The following is a 13,673-nucleotide window of genomic DNA, read 5'->3' as shown; positions in this document are numbered from 1 at the left end:
TTGCCCTGTCCTCTACCTGCCTCCGTGCACACCACCAATGAAGGAGGGATGTGTCAACACCCCGCTGCTCCAGTCTGTCAGTGATGGCTGCTTATCAATGTCATCACCTACTATGGAGTAAAACCCATTTAATAGCATGTGTAGTCGGGAGGAATTTTAATACCTCTTGAAAGTGAGCCCATCTCCTCCTCTCACCCGGCCCCTCGCGGGGGATTATCATGATCTTTGTGGCATGAACCAGAGAGTCGATAATTCCACAATGCTGAACATTTAGCCTGGTTATTAACTTCCACTGACAGACCAGTCTGGGTAGCTACAGCAGGGTGGGTTGCAAGGATGCTCTGTTGCCATGGTAACATAGCAGCGTTTCAGAGAACGATAGGGTGGCATGAACATCATTAAAAATGTTACAGAATTCCACTCACCAGCAGCCATGTCCTCACCAAAACTGCAGATCTGTATTGAAGCAAAAAAGTATTTACTCCGTAGCAATGTCACTCATTTTTAAAAACGTGTTCTTTTTTCAGCTCCATTTCAAGCTCCAGAGAATGTTGGTGGCAAAACCACGTCGGCTACAGAAGCCACAATATGGTGGATGCTGATCCCACAGAACAAAATCGACGGATACCAGGTCTGTGAAAACACAAATGATGAAGTGATGAGACAGGTTGTCTTCTTGTGTTGCATATTTAAATATCAACTTGAAATTGATCACAGAATGATCATTTTATCTGACTGTAACTTTTTTAGAAATGGCCCTAAATGAAAATAAAAATGTATTTGGATGCATTTTGCTTTTGGAAATTTGCTCTATTAATATGTTTGCGTTTATGTTGAACTCTTATGTTTTGAATTCAATTTTTTTTTAAATTGGGATTATTAGTGGAGGGTTCCACCAATCAGGAATTTTCTTGGGGACATACGAGCAACATTAAACATGAAAAAATAGAATCTTAAACATAAAAACAAAATACAGTTGAACTATTTACAGGCTGCAGATTACAAATTGAGTTTGAGTTTTTATTATTCATGCTCGGTTGTTACAGCAAATAACTGTCTCAATCTTGTAATGTGGTTGGGATTATTTTCAGTGTAATCTGTGTCTTTTTGGAGTTAAAGGAAAATTAAATGTTAGTCCATGCCGATGTAACAACGTGTGCTAACGTTTATCCGTTGAAATACATAAAAAAAAGCATCCAAAATATCTCCTGTAATTACCCTCTTGTCGCCGATATGATAAATTGTAAAAAAAAAAATGGAATTAAGTGGTTATTAAAATATGTTTTTAGCAGAAGATCATAGACTATCAGCATAAATCTTGCACATGCACTCTGACAAGCTTCAAATATCGACGTATTTTTTCCAATCAATTTCTCATGTCGAGGCTTCATTAAAAGAGGGATATTGAAGACGAGTAGTATGGAGGTACAGTACATGGACGTTTTTAAGTGTCTTTTTAGATGAAGAAAAGTGAGCACCTGTAGCTACATTAAAATAGAGTTGCATTTTTGCCAGTAGCCCCAAAAGACAGGGAATTCTCTCAACCCTGGGTCGACATGACACGAATACAAAATGAGTTTCAAGGACATAACCATCACTTTGCTCCTGACTCTGATGTTTAAAACCTCAGATCAGGTACTGGAGGCTTCGAGAAGACAATGAAGGCGGGGCCAATGGGGTGGCGGTTTCTGGCAGGGAGAACCAAACCAGACTGGAGGGACTGAAGCCCGACTCCAATTACGTCGTTGAGATCCGGGGGTTCAACACAGCAGGCTATGGTCCGCCAAGTAAACACCTGCAGCTCCACACCAAGAGAGCCCGTAAGTCATCTTTGAGCCGGAGTGAGTTTCTTCACTGATTCTCTCTCGCTCCTCCATCAGCGCCCAGTCAGCCTCCTAAAATAATCGGGAAAAGGCTAAAGGGCCAGAATGTGAACGTCGCCTGGGAAGATGTCAAAGCGTTGGCCAATGAGTCGTCAGTACATTACTACAAAGTGAGTGAAGCGTTAGCATTGATGCATGTTGACACGCCTGGAACTCAACATGATGCTTTGATGCCTTCAGGTGCTCTACAGGCAGAAAGGACACTCCTCGGGGGATCTTTACATAACCGACAAACTGGAAATCGACCTTCCCCTGCATGCAGAGGGGAACTACGTGGTGGAGGTGCGCGCCACCTCAGAAGGGGGAGATGGAGCCGTCTCTCAGATCCATTTGACAGGTGGGATGTTTGAATAATCTTTATAGTCATGTGTTCAAGGAAAACTCCACAAAATATCTCAAAATATAAGTGATGGTCTGATGAAGCTTGAAGACTAATAATGAATAATGACACTGCTTCATGAAGCGTCATCAGACCATCACTACAAAATATACATCTAAATACAGCACAACATCATCTGCAAACTGTTGAATATCTGGAAAGGATTCTTAAACCAGCAGCACCTGATTCACCCCAAAACACTGCGATGACATGTGATACACTATTATTATTATTATTGCTTTTTTTAATCGTCACACTCACAATCCTGATGGGTGGGAGCGTATCCACCACTTCACGTTTTCATTGATTCCATCTGAAAAGAGAGCAGTCTGTGGCTAAAACCTGCATCGACGGGCGACTGGTGCACAGTTCAAGACCTTGAGCCTCAGCAATCGATCTTGAAGAGTACCCACAATCCTCCACACTCCAACCCCCTCTGAAGATTTTCTATATGCCTCATAGTCTTGGCCACCTGACAGCTCCATGTCACAGATTCTGGAATTCTAGCCAGGAGGGATTATCTTGACTCACGTGACAGGGTTGAGTTGCAAAGAAGACCTTAATACATCATCATCATCATCATCACTCACTTTCACACAGGGATCAATATCCAACTCTTTATTTTACTTTTCATGCAACATTGAATGTTTTATCTTTCCACTTGATGAATAGAGACCAGTTTGGTTTGAATTAAGGAAAATGAGTGCACAAGATGATCCCTTTATGATGATTCGTAAACTATTCTATTAGTCTAATGCAGGAAAGGGCAATTATAATTATTTAAGGGCCAAAATAAATTCTGTGAATGTTGTAAGTGGCTGTCAAACAAAAAGAAAGATGAGAAAATCCCTTGAAAAAAAGGTCATTCGCCATTAGGCCATGACGTTTATTAAGTAATATATGATTTTTTTTTAAACTAACTTAAAAAAATAAATATTTTGAGGGATTAATATATACTTGAAAAAGTACACACAAGAAAGGAGGGAAAAAGTAAATAAGTGTTATGTGAAAATGTAAATTAATAATAAATCCAAAATACATTTGTTAATGCAATAGAACCATTTATACATGATCATATTTTGACATTACGAGGGCCGCATAAATACAGACACACTAGTGTCTTTCAGGCATTAAGTGTACTATTGATACCTCTATACATTTACTCTTTATTATAGCAAAACTCAACATGAGAGCGATGACATGGCACTTTCGACACAGTATTATACTCTTATATTTTTCAAATTATAATATGAATGGAATGTTTTAATTTGAACGAGTATTGGATCTGTATTAACTCAACTAAAAAGTTTCATTTGTTTTTTTCACCAATTATCCACCCATACTATGACATGCTTCTCTGTTGATATTTGCTGCACAGCTAACTCTACTGTTCTGTCCACAGGTGGAAGTGTCATGGCCACCCAAGCCCTCAGCATCTTCTCCCTCTTCCTGGTTGCTGTTCTCTGCCTGAACCTCTGAATGTAGCGCCATTTTTACCTTCACTTCCTGTGAAGGGGACTCTTAATAGTCTGCAAGGCCTTTGGGACTTTACTCCACAGTTGTTTTGGTTCCACTTTGGGACAACATATTCCAACTTTTCCCCCGCCCAGAGGGTTTTTTTTTTTGTGGGAACAGACTGAGATGGGGAGAAAAATGAAAATGGACTTTATTTATCCACAGAAAGCCTCTACGTGAGAGTATGAAGGACGTTCTGTCAACTTTAAATATGCCTTATATAAACGTCTGCACTTATCTCTCACGATGACAGACCAGGGATTCGAAGAGCGGGGCTGCTCCCTCCTTTTACATCCCCAACCAACGTTTTGAAGCCAGAATCAAACTTTCTGGATCCATCCTTCGGTGCATTCCATGGTTTGAGGTGTAAAAGCAGCTGTGCAGGATAAGTGTACATGTTTATAAATATGTTTATATGTATTCCTTTGTATGTATCCTTTTTTTTTCAACGGACAAACCACCGAGCTGCAGAGCTACAGTCAAAGCATTAGAGCGTTTTATGTCCTGGAATATCCGATGTTTAGTTGATTGCAGGTGAGATAGTAGATTCTTTGTGAATACATTTTATGGTCAAAAGTCAGCGGTGTTATCGCAGAACCCAGGCTTCTGACAGCACAGATTGGGAACATAATGCCTCCTTCAGATTCTCATCCTGGCCTACATTGTCCACCAAGCTATAAGTCTGTAGGAAAGAAAAGTAAAAACATTAACTTAGATTAACTTAAAAATGCCCATCTATGCAAAAGCAGCCGCTAAAATTCACTTAATTTTGATCCAAATATTTACATTTGTTCAAAAGATACTGAACAATAGAATCAAATGAATTTCATAATGATCATCCTTTCAAGTTTTTGGAGATCTTCTGAAAGCTTTATCTAATTGTGTGTTTTCACATCGTTTTGCCGTAACATAACTTTTAATAATATGTCAATATGTTTTACCCTCGTGCAGCATGGAACTTCTTCAGCCTGAAACAACACCATCTTCAAAAACGTTTGTTTTTTATGTTGAGTTAATTAACAATTCATAATGTCATCACGTGAATCTTATCATTTTCTGACACTTGATTGACTTCATCTTTTAAAAACAAGTCGCTCCTAAACTCAAAACATCATTTTACATGCCTTTCAATTTTTCTGGCCCCCTAGTGTCAATTGCCAACTCCGTCCTCCAGACAGTTTCGCTGTGATAAGCATCATATGAACAAGTTTTACCAAATGAGTCATGACTGTTCAAAATTAAACCATCATTAGAGAGAATATAAAAAAAAAAAAATGTAACATAGTGATGTTATAATATGTTTTAACTAAAAGCATCATCATTGGCATGTTAATATTCCTCTCTCTTCTCACCCCATTTATATAAGTTCACCATTCGAAAACCAGATGCTAAATAATTTATTAATTATTAATTTAATAATTAATTTAAAAATAAATCTTCTGCTCAGCTTTGAAGGCCCCTTCATTTAAAAGTTTAGTGCACAGCAATAACCCTCAGGGTTACGGGGCACGCCAGTGATTCCTCTGTTTGGAAAAAAACCAAATGATTCTTTGCTAAAGTTGTCTCTGTTTGCAAAAGAAAATCTAAATGTTTTACGATGTGCAATATCCAAAACCACTCTAAAGCCTCTGAGCTCTTACTTCAAGAGTGTATGAACTTGTTCTTTACAACAATGAATTTACAAGAATCACTATGAAAACAAAAGCATCTAATAAATGATGATATAAATAATGAAAAAATATATCTCACCATAACGCTGAGTCAGCAAGATCCCTGGGCTTGTTCCTCTTCAACGAGATATAGAGTTTTTGTTTCAATATTTTTCACTGCTTTATTCCTGAGTAAACTTGACCAAAATAGTATCTTGTCAGGAGTCACACGCTATTATGACTTTGGAGAAAATTGGAGTGTTGTTTTAAAATAAAAATAAAACATCTTCAAGTCAATTATAATTGATGCAACAGCAATTAAGTAATGTATATTCTCTCTCTTACTGCGCCCGGTATCAAAAGCCTTGTGCACCGGTACTGGTCCCTGGCCAGGTTGAGTAGCACTGTTAAAGTGCACCGCAACAGGATTTAGCTTTTTTTTTGTATTTCTGATTGAAAAATGTTATACTTAAAAATCCAAACAACACAACTTTTGGATGTTTTGATATGGATAAACACTTTCCTGACAGAGCTGTCGAACAGAAGTCTGAAAATAAGCTAACAGAATTGTATTGCAGTGTATATTTAACAATACACAATTCGATCCCCAAAACGGACGTGCCGCGACAAGTCTTGATGATAAGCTAACACGTAAATGTATCCGTAAAAGAATAAGCTAATGAAAGCACAAGTGGTAGAGTATGACACAGGAAGTGACCAGAGTCATTATCACAGCAAAACCGTTTTAATATTGTCAAGTTTTATGTCTATAGTTATAGTTTCCATCAGCACCATGGTTCAACTTCAAAGATCAAAGACGTCTCTGATAGTCTTTTTATTCTTGTCATTTTTGTCTTGTTATTAATAAGAATGATACATTTATATATATACACGCATAATCAATGGTGTTTTACTTTGTGTTTACTACACACAACATGTTTAGACTGTTCCCCCCCTGAGTTCAGGTCAATCTTCTGCTGGAGTCCTTCATTTCTCTGATTTCTGATGATAATTCTATGTTTGTGACTATATCGACATCCATCACAAAGTGCTATCTCCCCACTTCGTTCTTCATGCAACTGACCATAGCCAAGAGATGCCAAAATTGCATGAATGCCTTCAAGTGTCGGGTGAAGGGGCGGCTCTAAATTCTAACATGCATGACAAGAGAGACAAAGTCCGCAGTTACTCCACGTCAACAGTCACGTCTCGTTCCCGTTTCAAGAGACGCATTTTGTTTCCCCAGTGGCATCCCTTTTCTGTAGGGGGAAAAAAATAGATCAAACCTAATATGTGCATTAGCTGCTAAGCCATTTCATACGAAGCGTTTATGTTTTTCGACTGAAATCCTAAAATAAAAAAAGGGAGAGAGGGGAGAGACATGGTCTCTGTCTATGAAATATGTGAGGGATGAACCTGGATCTTCTCTTTGTTTGGCTGAGAAAGAATAAAAGTGTAGTTCAATATTACAATGTGTGTTGTGTTCTTAATTTAGCGACATTATCAGACTTTATTTCATCTAATGCAGGGGTGGGCAATTAAAATTCTTCAAGGGCCACATTCAATTCTGTGAATGTTGTTAGGGCCTGTCGAGTAAAAGAAAGACGAGAAATTCCCTAAAAAAAAAAGGCATTCGCCATTAGGCCGTTACATTTATTAAGCTAAATAAGCTGCCATTTTATTCTTGTATATATGTTGTTTGTTATGTATTATTGTATGTTTTTTCAAAACATTTCTTCAACTAGCTTTAAAACATTTGACTTAACACATAACTCCAAAAATTACACACAAAAAGGAGAGAAAAAGTAAATTGTTATATGAAAATGTAAATTAATAATAAATACAAAATACACTTTTTAAATGCATTACAACCATTTATACATGACCATACTTTGACATTACGAGGGCCACATAAATACAGTCAAAGGGCCGCATGTGGCCCCCGGGCCGCAATTTGCCCAGGTCTGATCTAATAGGTCATTAAAACTTCAGTTAACAACATTAGTTTGACGCTCTACTACTGAGATATCTGCTGCTGAGACGTTTATTTTTGTCTGTGTGCTTTAAAAAAAAAAAAGTGCCTCAAAATGTGTTTGTAAAGTCCTTAACCACAATGTGGTGTCAGTGAAATGCTGGCTGGAGGGGCTGGAACCTCAGCGAGAGACGTTTAGTGCTGATTCAACACTTACTGGAATATCTTGTTCTTTTGTGTCCACACAGAGAAAACACATCGATTAGTGACACAGTATCAATATTCCAGAGTCTTGACCTCATTTTTGGTTTCAGCTTCCCTCGCTGACCTGCTCTCTCGCTTCTACTGGTCAGTTAATATTCTGGCCCAGTGGCTTCCACGCTTTAAAAAAAGAATCTGAATCCAAGTGACTTTTTTGTGCACTTATATATATACGTCACATTATTTCATGATGAGGAAAAACTAAGTCAACGTTTCTCTTGATGTGCAGCATGAGATGCTTTGTTTTTTAATTGATTCCATATTTACCATATTTATTACATCCCATTGAGTCACAGAGACCATTTTGGGAACCAGTTTTAACCAGATCAAGGTATTTGGCCTCCCTCTTTGGACTCCTCCAGCTGCTTCTTCTCAGGGTATTTTAAGGTCCAGCAGAACCACTAACTATGATCAATGTGATCCATCACATTTCAAAGGTTAGCATGACAAGTTGAAGCAAAAATGATGTGTTCAAAGTGTTCTCAGGGACAAGAAGAGGGAAAGTCCATTGATCCGACACCCTCGCGGTTTTTGCAGCTGATGTGCTCATGTATTTTCTTTGTAAAACAACACCGTGACTTCTGACAGCTGAGACATCACAAAACAAATTTTCAAAGTGTTGAACGCTGAAGCGAAACTCGATGCCCGCTCCAGGTCGCTGTGTGTCACTTTGTGTCGGCTCTGGAGAGATTTGGGCTAAAGGGTTTTGTTACGGAAGGGATTTAAAAAACTGCTTGACCACCTTCTTCTGAAGAACCAGAACACATAATGTATTCAAAATACAACATTAAAAAATCATCAAATAATATAAAAAATTATAAAAATGTATACTAAAACATATTTAAGTCAAAATAAGTCGTCATGATCTTTTACAATTTACAAATGATCTAATACAAAGAGATATATGCGAATATTGTCATTGATGAATCTTAATCATGCGAGGAAAACCAAACACTTATCATGTGAAGATGAAAATAATCTAATAACAAAAAAAAACACACTACAAAAAATTAAAAATGTTGTTTACAAAAGGAATATATTAAATTAAATGAAAAATAAATATCTACTGGACAAACAAAGAGCAAAAAAACAATTGAAATAAACATGGATCTTTTCCCCCTATATCGTTTCGAGAATATCATTATTATAGTTTAACACAAAGACTAAACTCAATTTAAAATTAAAACAACAATACAATTCCTACCTTAAACGATTAAAGATGGAACTTGGTACAGGTTTGACACAAAGATATTTATTCCTCTCCCTCTCACATGGAAATGGACGTTAAGGAATTCATTCACAAGTTTTCGTCAAGAAATCCAGTGAATAATTTTTACCAGACATAAAAATTAATTATATACTCTTGTTTCTGGTCCATCTTCTAATGGTTTTAAAACGTTAAATATATATATAATATTTATTTTAAAAAGTCATCAATGGCAAGAAAATAAAACCTTAAATATAACATTTAAGGTTTTATTTTCTCTGAATCTAAGTAAAATGTTTCTTTAAAATGAGTAGGTTATAAAAAAATATATAGTCCTATTACTTCCAACTATTTAAAAGTTGATTAAACACACAAACATGACAAAGTGTCCTTGTAAGGATAAATAACTTTTATTTGTTTATTGTTGTTGTTACTTGTGAGGCAATAAAATTAGGGTTAAATAATTCTTATTTTATTTACGTACTGAATGAAATAATCTTGTGTAGTAATTATTTAAATATATAAACATTTTAATTTGTATTTGAAAATGTAAAATGTAATTGAGAATCCCTGCCGAATGAAATGTACGGTTACAGAATGGAAATATTTTAAAGTTTTAAAATGTTGAACTATACACTAATAAATGTAAAAAAAACTGAAATAAAATAAAGAGTAGTATATAGATAAATAATAATAAAAAAAGCATTTTCTTTATTAGAAGTTGCTTCGTAAACGTATCATCAACTGTAAAATAGTGGGCTCTGCTGGCTGTAGCTGTAACTGCATCCTTATCATCTCCACAGATCAACTGACACCAAGGAAGAATTAAAATAAATACTTTTTAGTTTTTTCCCAATTCAAATAATTATTACGACTGCATCCGAATGTTATAAATAAACAGTGAGACTATACTTTCAAAATTCCAGTGACCACGTGACAGAGGAGGGCCAGACGTCTGGCACCTGCGCAGAACATTAAAACATTCTTGGCTTCCAAATTTTGGCTCATTTGAAGAGTTTCAAAGCAGAAGAAAACTTTTTTAGAACAAGGTTTTGGGATGGACGGACCGGGTCAGCGAGGTGTGTGTCAGCGGGGCTGCGGGCTCGCGCTGGCCGCGGAGGACGTGCGTGAGGACGGCCACTGTTGCGTGGAGGCGCTGCGGGCTCTGGCGGACTCCCTGGAGGAGAGGAGCGCCACTCTGGAGCATCAGGTCCGGCTGGAGAGGCTCCGGCGGGTCCGGAGGGAGCAGTCCCTGCTGGCCGAGGTCTCGAACCTGCAGCAGAGGGCTCGGCTGGAGGCGGTCCAGCACCAGAGGAGACTTCACCAGAACCTCCTGAACATCAGCCACGTCCTGGAGCTGGTGCACGGCCAGGTGAGAGATACCTGTTGAATTAAATTTGGAAATAAAACCAGTCCTTTGTCACATATCATCTACAGCTATTTAAATAGGTCTTTTATTTAAGTTACTGAGAGTTATTTGAAGTTGTAAATGAGCCTGGAAGAAAGATACAAAATAAAGTAATCAATCAATAAATTACAACATTTCTTAAAGAGGTTATTATGGGCCAAATGTATTATGTATGGCCATTGGTATTGCCATCAATAATGTAAAAAGAACAACTCTTTATACTTAAAATTACTCCCACTTTATTAAACAAACACACAAAACATAAGTGGAGCAACATCACTTCATTATTCAATTCAATTCAATTTTATTTAAAATGTCTTATCATAACAAAGTTATCTCAAGACACTATACAGTTGAAGTAAGACTATAGTTGATTCAGGAAAAACAGATCCCAGCAATTCAACAATTATATAAATAATGTAGGTTGAAACGTGTCTCAATAAAACTTCAAGGGAACTTAAATACAGTTTATATTCCTCAAAGGTCAAAGTAATGCAAGTCTATTGACTTCTGTTTGTTTTTCTCTTCCAACATTGAGCTGTGGCAGTGAAAATAGTTACTTCTTAAATGACATTATTTTACTCGTTGCGAGTTTAAGTCAATGATTAAAAATGAAAGAGAAAAATACCCTTCATAAATTGTATTTTAAATGTAAACTTTGTTGAATTGCTGGGATCCATTTTTCCTTAATCAACTACAGTCTTACTACAACTGTACAGTGTCTTGAGATAACTTTGTTATCATAAGACACATTAAATAAAATTAACTTGAATACAATTAAATTGAAATTGAAATGTAAACTAGTTTTTCAATATTTATATGACAAAATAAAACACAACTACTAACGTTACCTGTTTTACTAATCCACCCTCAACTGGAGGTTGTTGACCTGGGATCAATAATCATGTTTATTTTCAGAACAATGTGACGACAACTGGAGACACGCTGAGTCAGCAAAATAAGAATGTTAATTTATTTGCTGCTGTTATCGTTTTAAACACACATTTGATACAGCTGTCAATCACCATAACCACCTAAACATGGGGAGAATCATTTTCTTTTGTCTCTCGCTCCGTGGGGTGTTCGAGGTGCGACAGTAATCAGCTGAGTTGGTTTCTTCTTTCATTTAAAATCAAATGTTTATCTTCACCTGAGGAACATCTGATGCCAGGTCAGGTCTTTTAACATCCAGCTAATTCTAGATCAATGCTGTGGTGTGAGTGACACAGGTCCAGAGGATTTAGGTGCGTTTTGAGAGGTTGTTCTGGTGTCGCACTTATCTTGATATTATTGTAAGTATATTATTAGGAGCGTGAGGGTGACCGTGCATGTTTTAAGATCATTCAAGAGCTGCTTGAGCTTACTTCTGATCACTCAATTGATCAGGAAATGATGAAGCTAAAAATATTTGTATTATGAATTTCTTCTTCATTTATTCATGAAGGTATTAAGACTTTAAAGTAAGATAATAAAAATGTAAACGGAAACCGAGACTACTATTAAAACATGTGGCTAAACAGGCGAAATGTTTTACTATATAATAATGTTTTTAATTATATTAGTTTAGCTTAAAGAGAACAAGTATTAGGGCTGCAAAAAATTGTATTTAAAGTTTTTAAACTATGTCAGCCAAGTTCCCTGAAAGCATGTTTGCCTGTGGCAGCCAGGTAGGGAACGGGTCCCCCCATAGTGTCAGGGAGCTAGAGCTACATATCAATTCCTCATGCATATTCTATTATGTGCATATAATATGTGTTCTCTCAACAGTTTTTTAAAAAGAACAGATTATATCATGTTTTAATATTTGACTTTACTGTTGAAAATGTTGCCACTTTCCATTTTTCACATAAATATATCATTACTCAATAATAATAGATTGAACAATAATCTAATGATTCATATTTTGTCTTTAATTTTTAAGATTTTCCTAATCCCTACTTTCTTAATCATCTTATGTTTTAAGTTAAATAAAACTAAGTCAACGACATAGAGGTCCAAGATGTATTTAAGAGACACTTAACACATGAATTGCCCTTTAATAAGACAAACTGTAAAACAAAATGTAAAATCACAATAGAACAAGTTGATGCAGTCTAAATGAAAAAACTATTCAATCTTTCTCTGCTGCAGGTGGTTTCAGGAATGCTGGCATAATAAAGTTTTGTCAGAATGTAATTATCCTCAAACTGCTTCCATGTGATAAAGTTGAACTTGCTGCCAGCAGGAATAATAACTTTTGACGTTAAAGTTGAAAAGTTCAACCAGCAGAGCAACAGTGTTTATATGCTTCTGGACTCATTCTTCATATTAGAAACTTGAACCAAAGTTGTCAGTGTGTTGGTGAGTGTCAGGATCTGCTTTATTACATTCCCTCTGGGAGCACGAGAACTAGAATCAGGAAGAGACTTGGAATTTCAATTGGATTTGGAATCAGACAGAATGCTATTTTAAGGCTGTTTCCTTGGTTCACTTCACAGGAATAAAAAATACCTGAAAAAGTCCTTCTTTGTCTCACCAGGACTTTTCTCCGACTATGTACTGCAAACCAACAATGGGAGCCACATATTTGTGTGACAATATTGAAAGTTAAATACAACCATCCGGAATATGGCAGGAAGCAGCTTTCAGATGACACAAGTGCATGTTAAAGAGACTATCCTGCTCATGATATTCACTTGAAAGATATCAATCCCTATAGATTTACTGTAGAAAGAGAGTAGTTTCAAATACATTTCTAAATAGTGAAAATACATTTCAATAAAAGGCGCCTTTCAAGACATTTAAGTTAACTATTCAGAATAATTTAAAACAGCAGTTTACATTAAAACTTCATTAAAACACATTAAGACCTAACTAGCAGTAAATGAAAAGTAGTTTTTAATTGAGATCAAAACTGGTTTAATGAGTCCATGTAAGTTTATATCTCAAAATGTCTATAAAGGACAGGGGTTCCCAAGCCACACAGTACCAAATAACCCTCTCTGGCATCTTCTCAGAAAAACAGTCAGGAAATATAATGTAAGGTCTGAAATGTAGAATAAGGTAGAACGTACAATAAAACAACAAAAATGTCTTTATTTTTTATTTATCTATAACAAATTATTCACCCCTTAGAAATGGATGGTCCTATATTTTTGTCACGCACTGTATATCAAAATGGTCAATAACTTAAAAGCAAAGCAACATCATGATGTGCCGTATTATAGTTTAATATCTGGCAACATTTGAACGCAAATAAATGTCGCCCAAATGTTGAAAAAATGTTGTTTTATGAAGTCTCAAAAAAACGGTAATATTCAACAAATGTGAACAAATATTGCATCATTTAGAGAAACAATAACAACATCTGTATTTAAATTTTTCCACATATATACATTTTTGTACAACATTAAAAATCAT

The 13,673-nt window shown here is 36.2% G+C and overlaps 1 protein-coding gene across 2 annotated transcripts in view; it reads left to right on the top strand.

Annotated features, from left to right (window-relative positions):
* Positions 1 to 6,898, top strand: part of LOC148072704 (contactin-1a-like) — an 83,781-nt gene extending 76,883 nt beyond the window's left edge. For both annotated transcript variants that reach the window (XM_087797748.1, XM_087797749.1), the window contains exons 20-24: positions 528 to 631; positions 1,631 to 1,820; positions 1,881 to 1,993; positions 2,064 to 2,220; positions 3,665 to 6,898. In XM_087797748.1, the coding sequence (XP_087653874.1) occupies positions 528 to 631; positions 1,631 to 1,820; positions 1,881 to 1,993; positions 2,064 to 2,220; positions 3,665 to 3,741 (641 nt within the window). In that variant the 3' untranslated portion in view covers positions 3,742 to 6,898. The remainder of the gene's footprint in view (positions 1 to 527; positions 632 to 1,630; positions 1,821 to 1,880; positions 1,994 to 2,063; positions 2,221 to 3,664) is intronic.
* Positions 6,899 to 13,673: the final 6,775 nt, after the last annotated feature.

Source organism: Callionymus lyra, chromosome 8 (genome assembly GCF_982586985.1).
Source record: "Callionymus lyra chromosome 8, fCalLyr1.hap1.1, whole genome shotgun sequence".
Classification (NCBI taxonomy): domain Eukaryota; kingdom Metazoa; phylum Chordata; class Actinopteri; order Syngnathiformes; family Callionymidae; genus Callionymus; species Callionymus lyra.
Note: the sequence above shows the minus strand (reverse complement) of the source record. Positions and strands in the feature narration are given on the sequence as shown.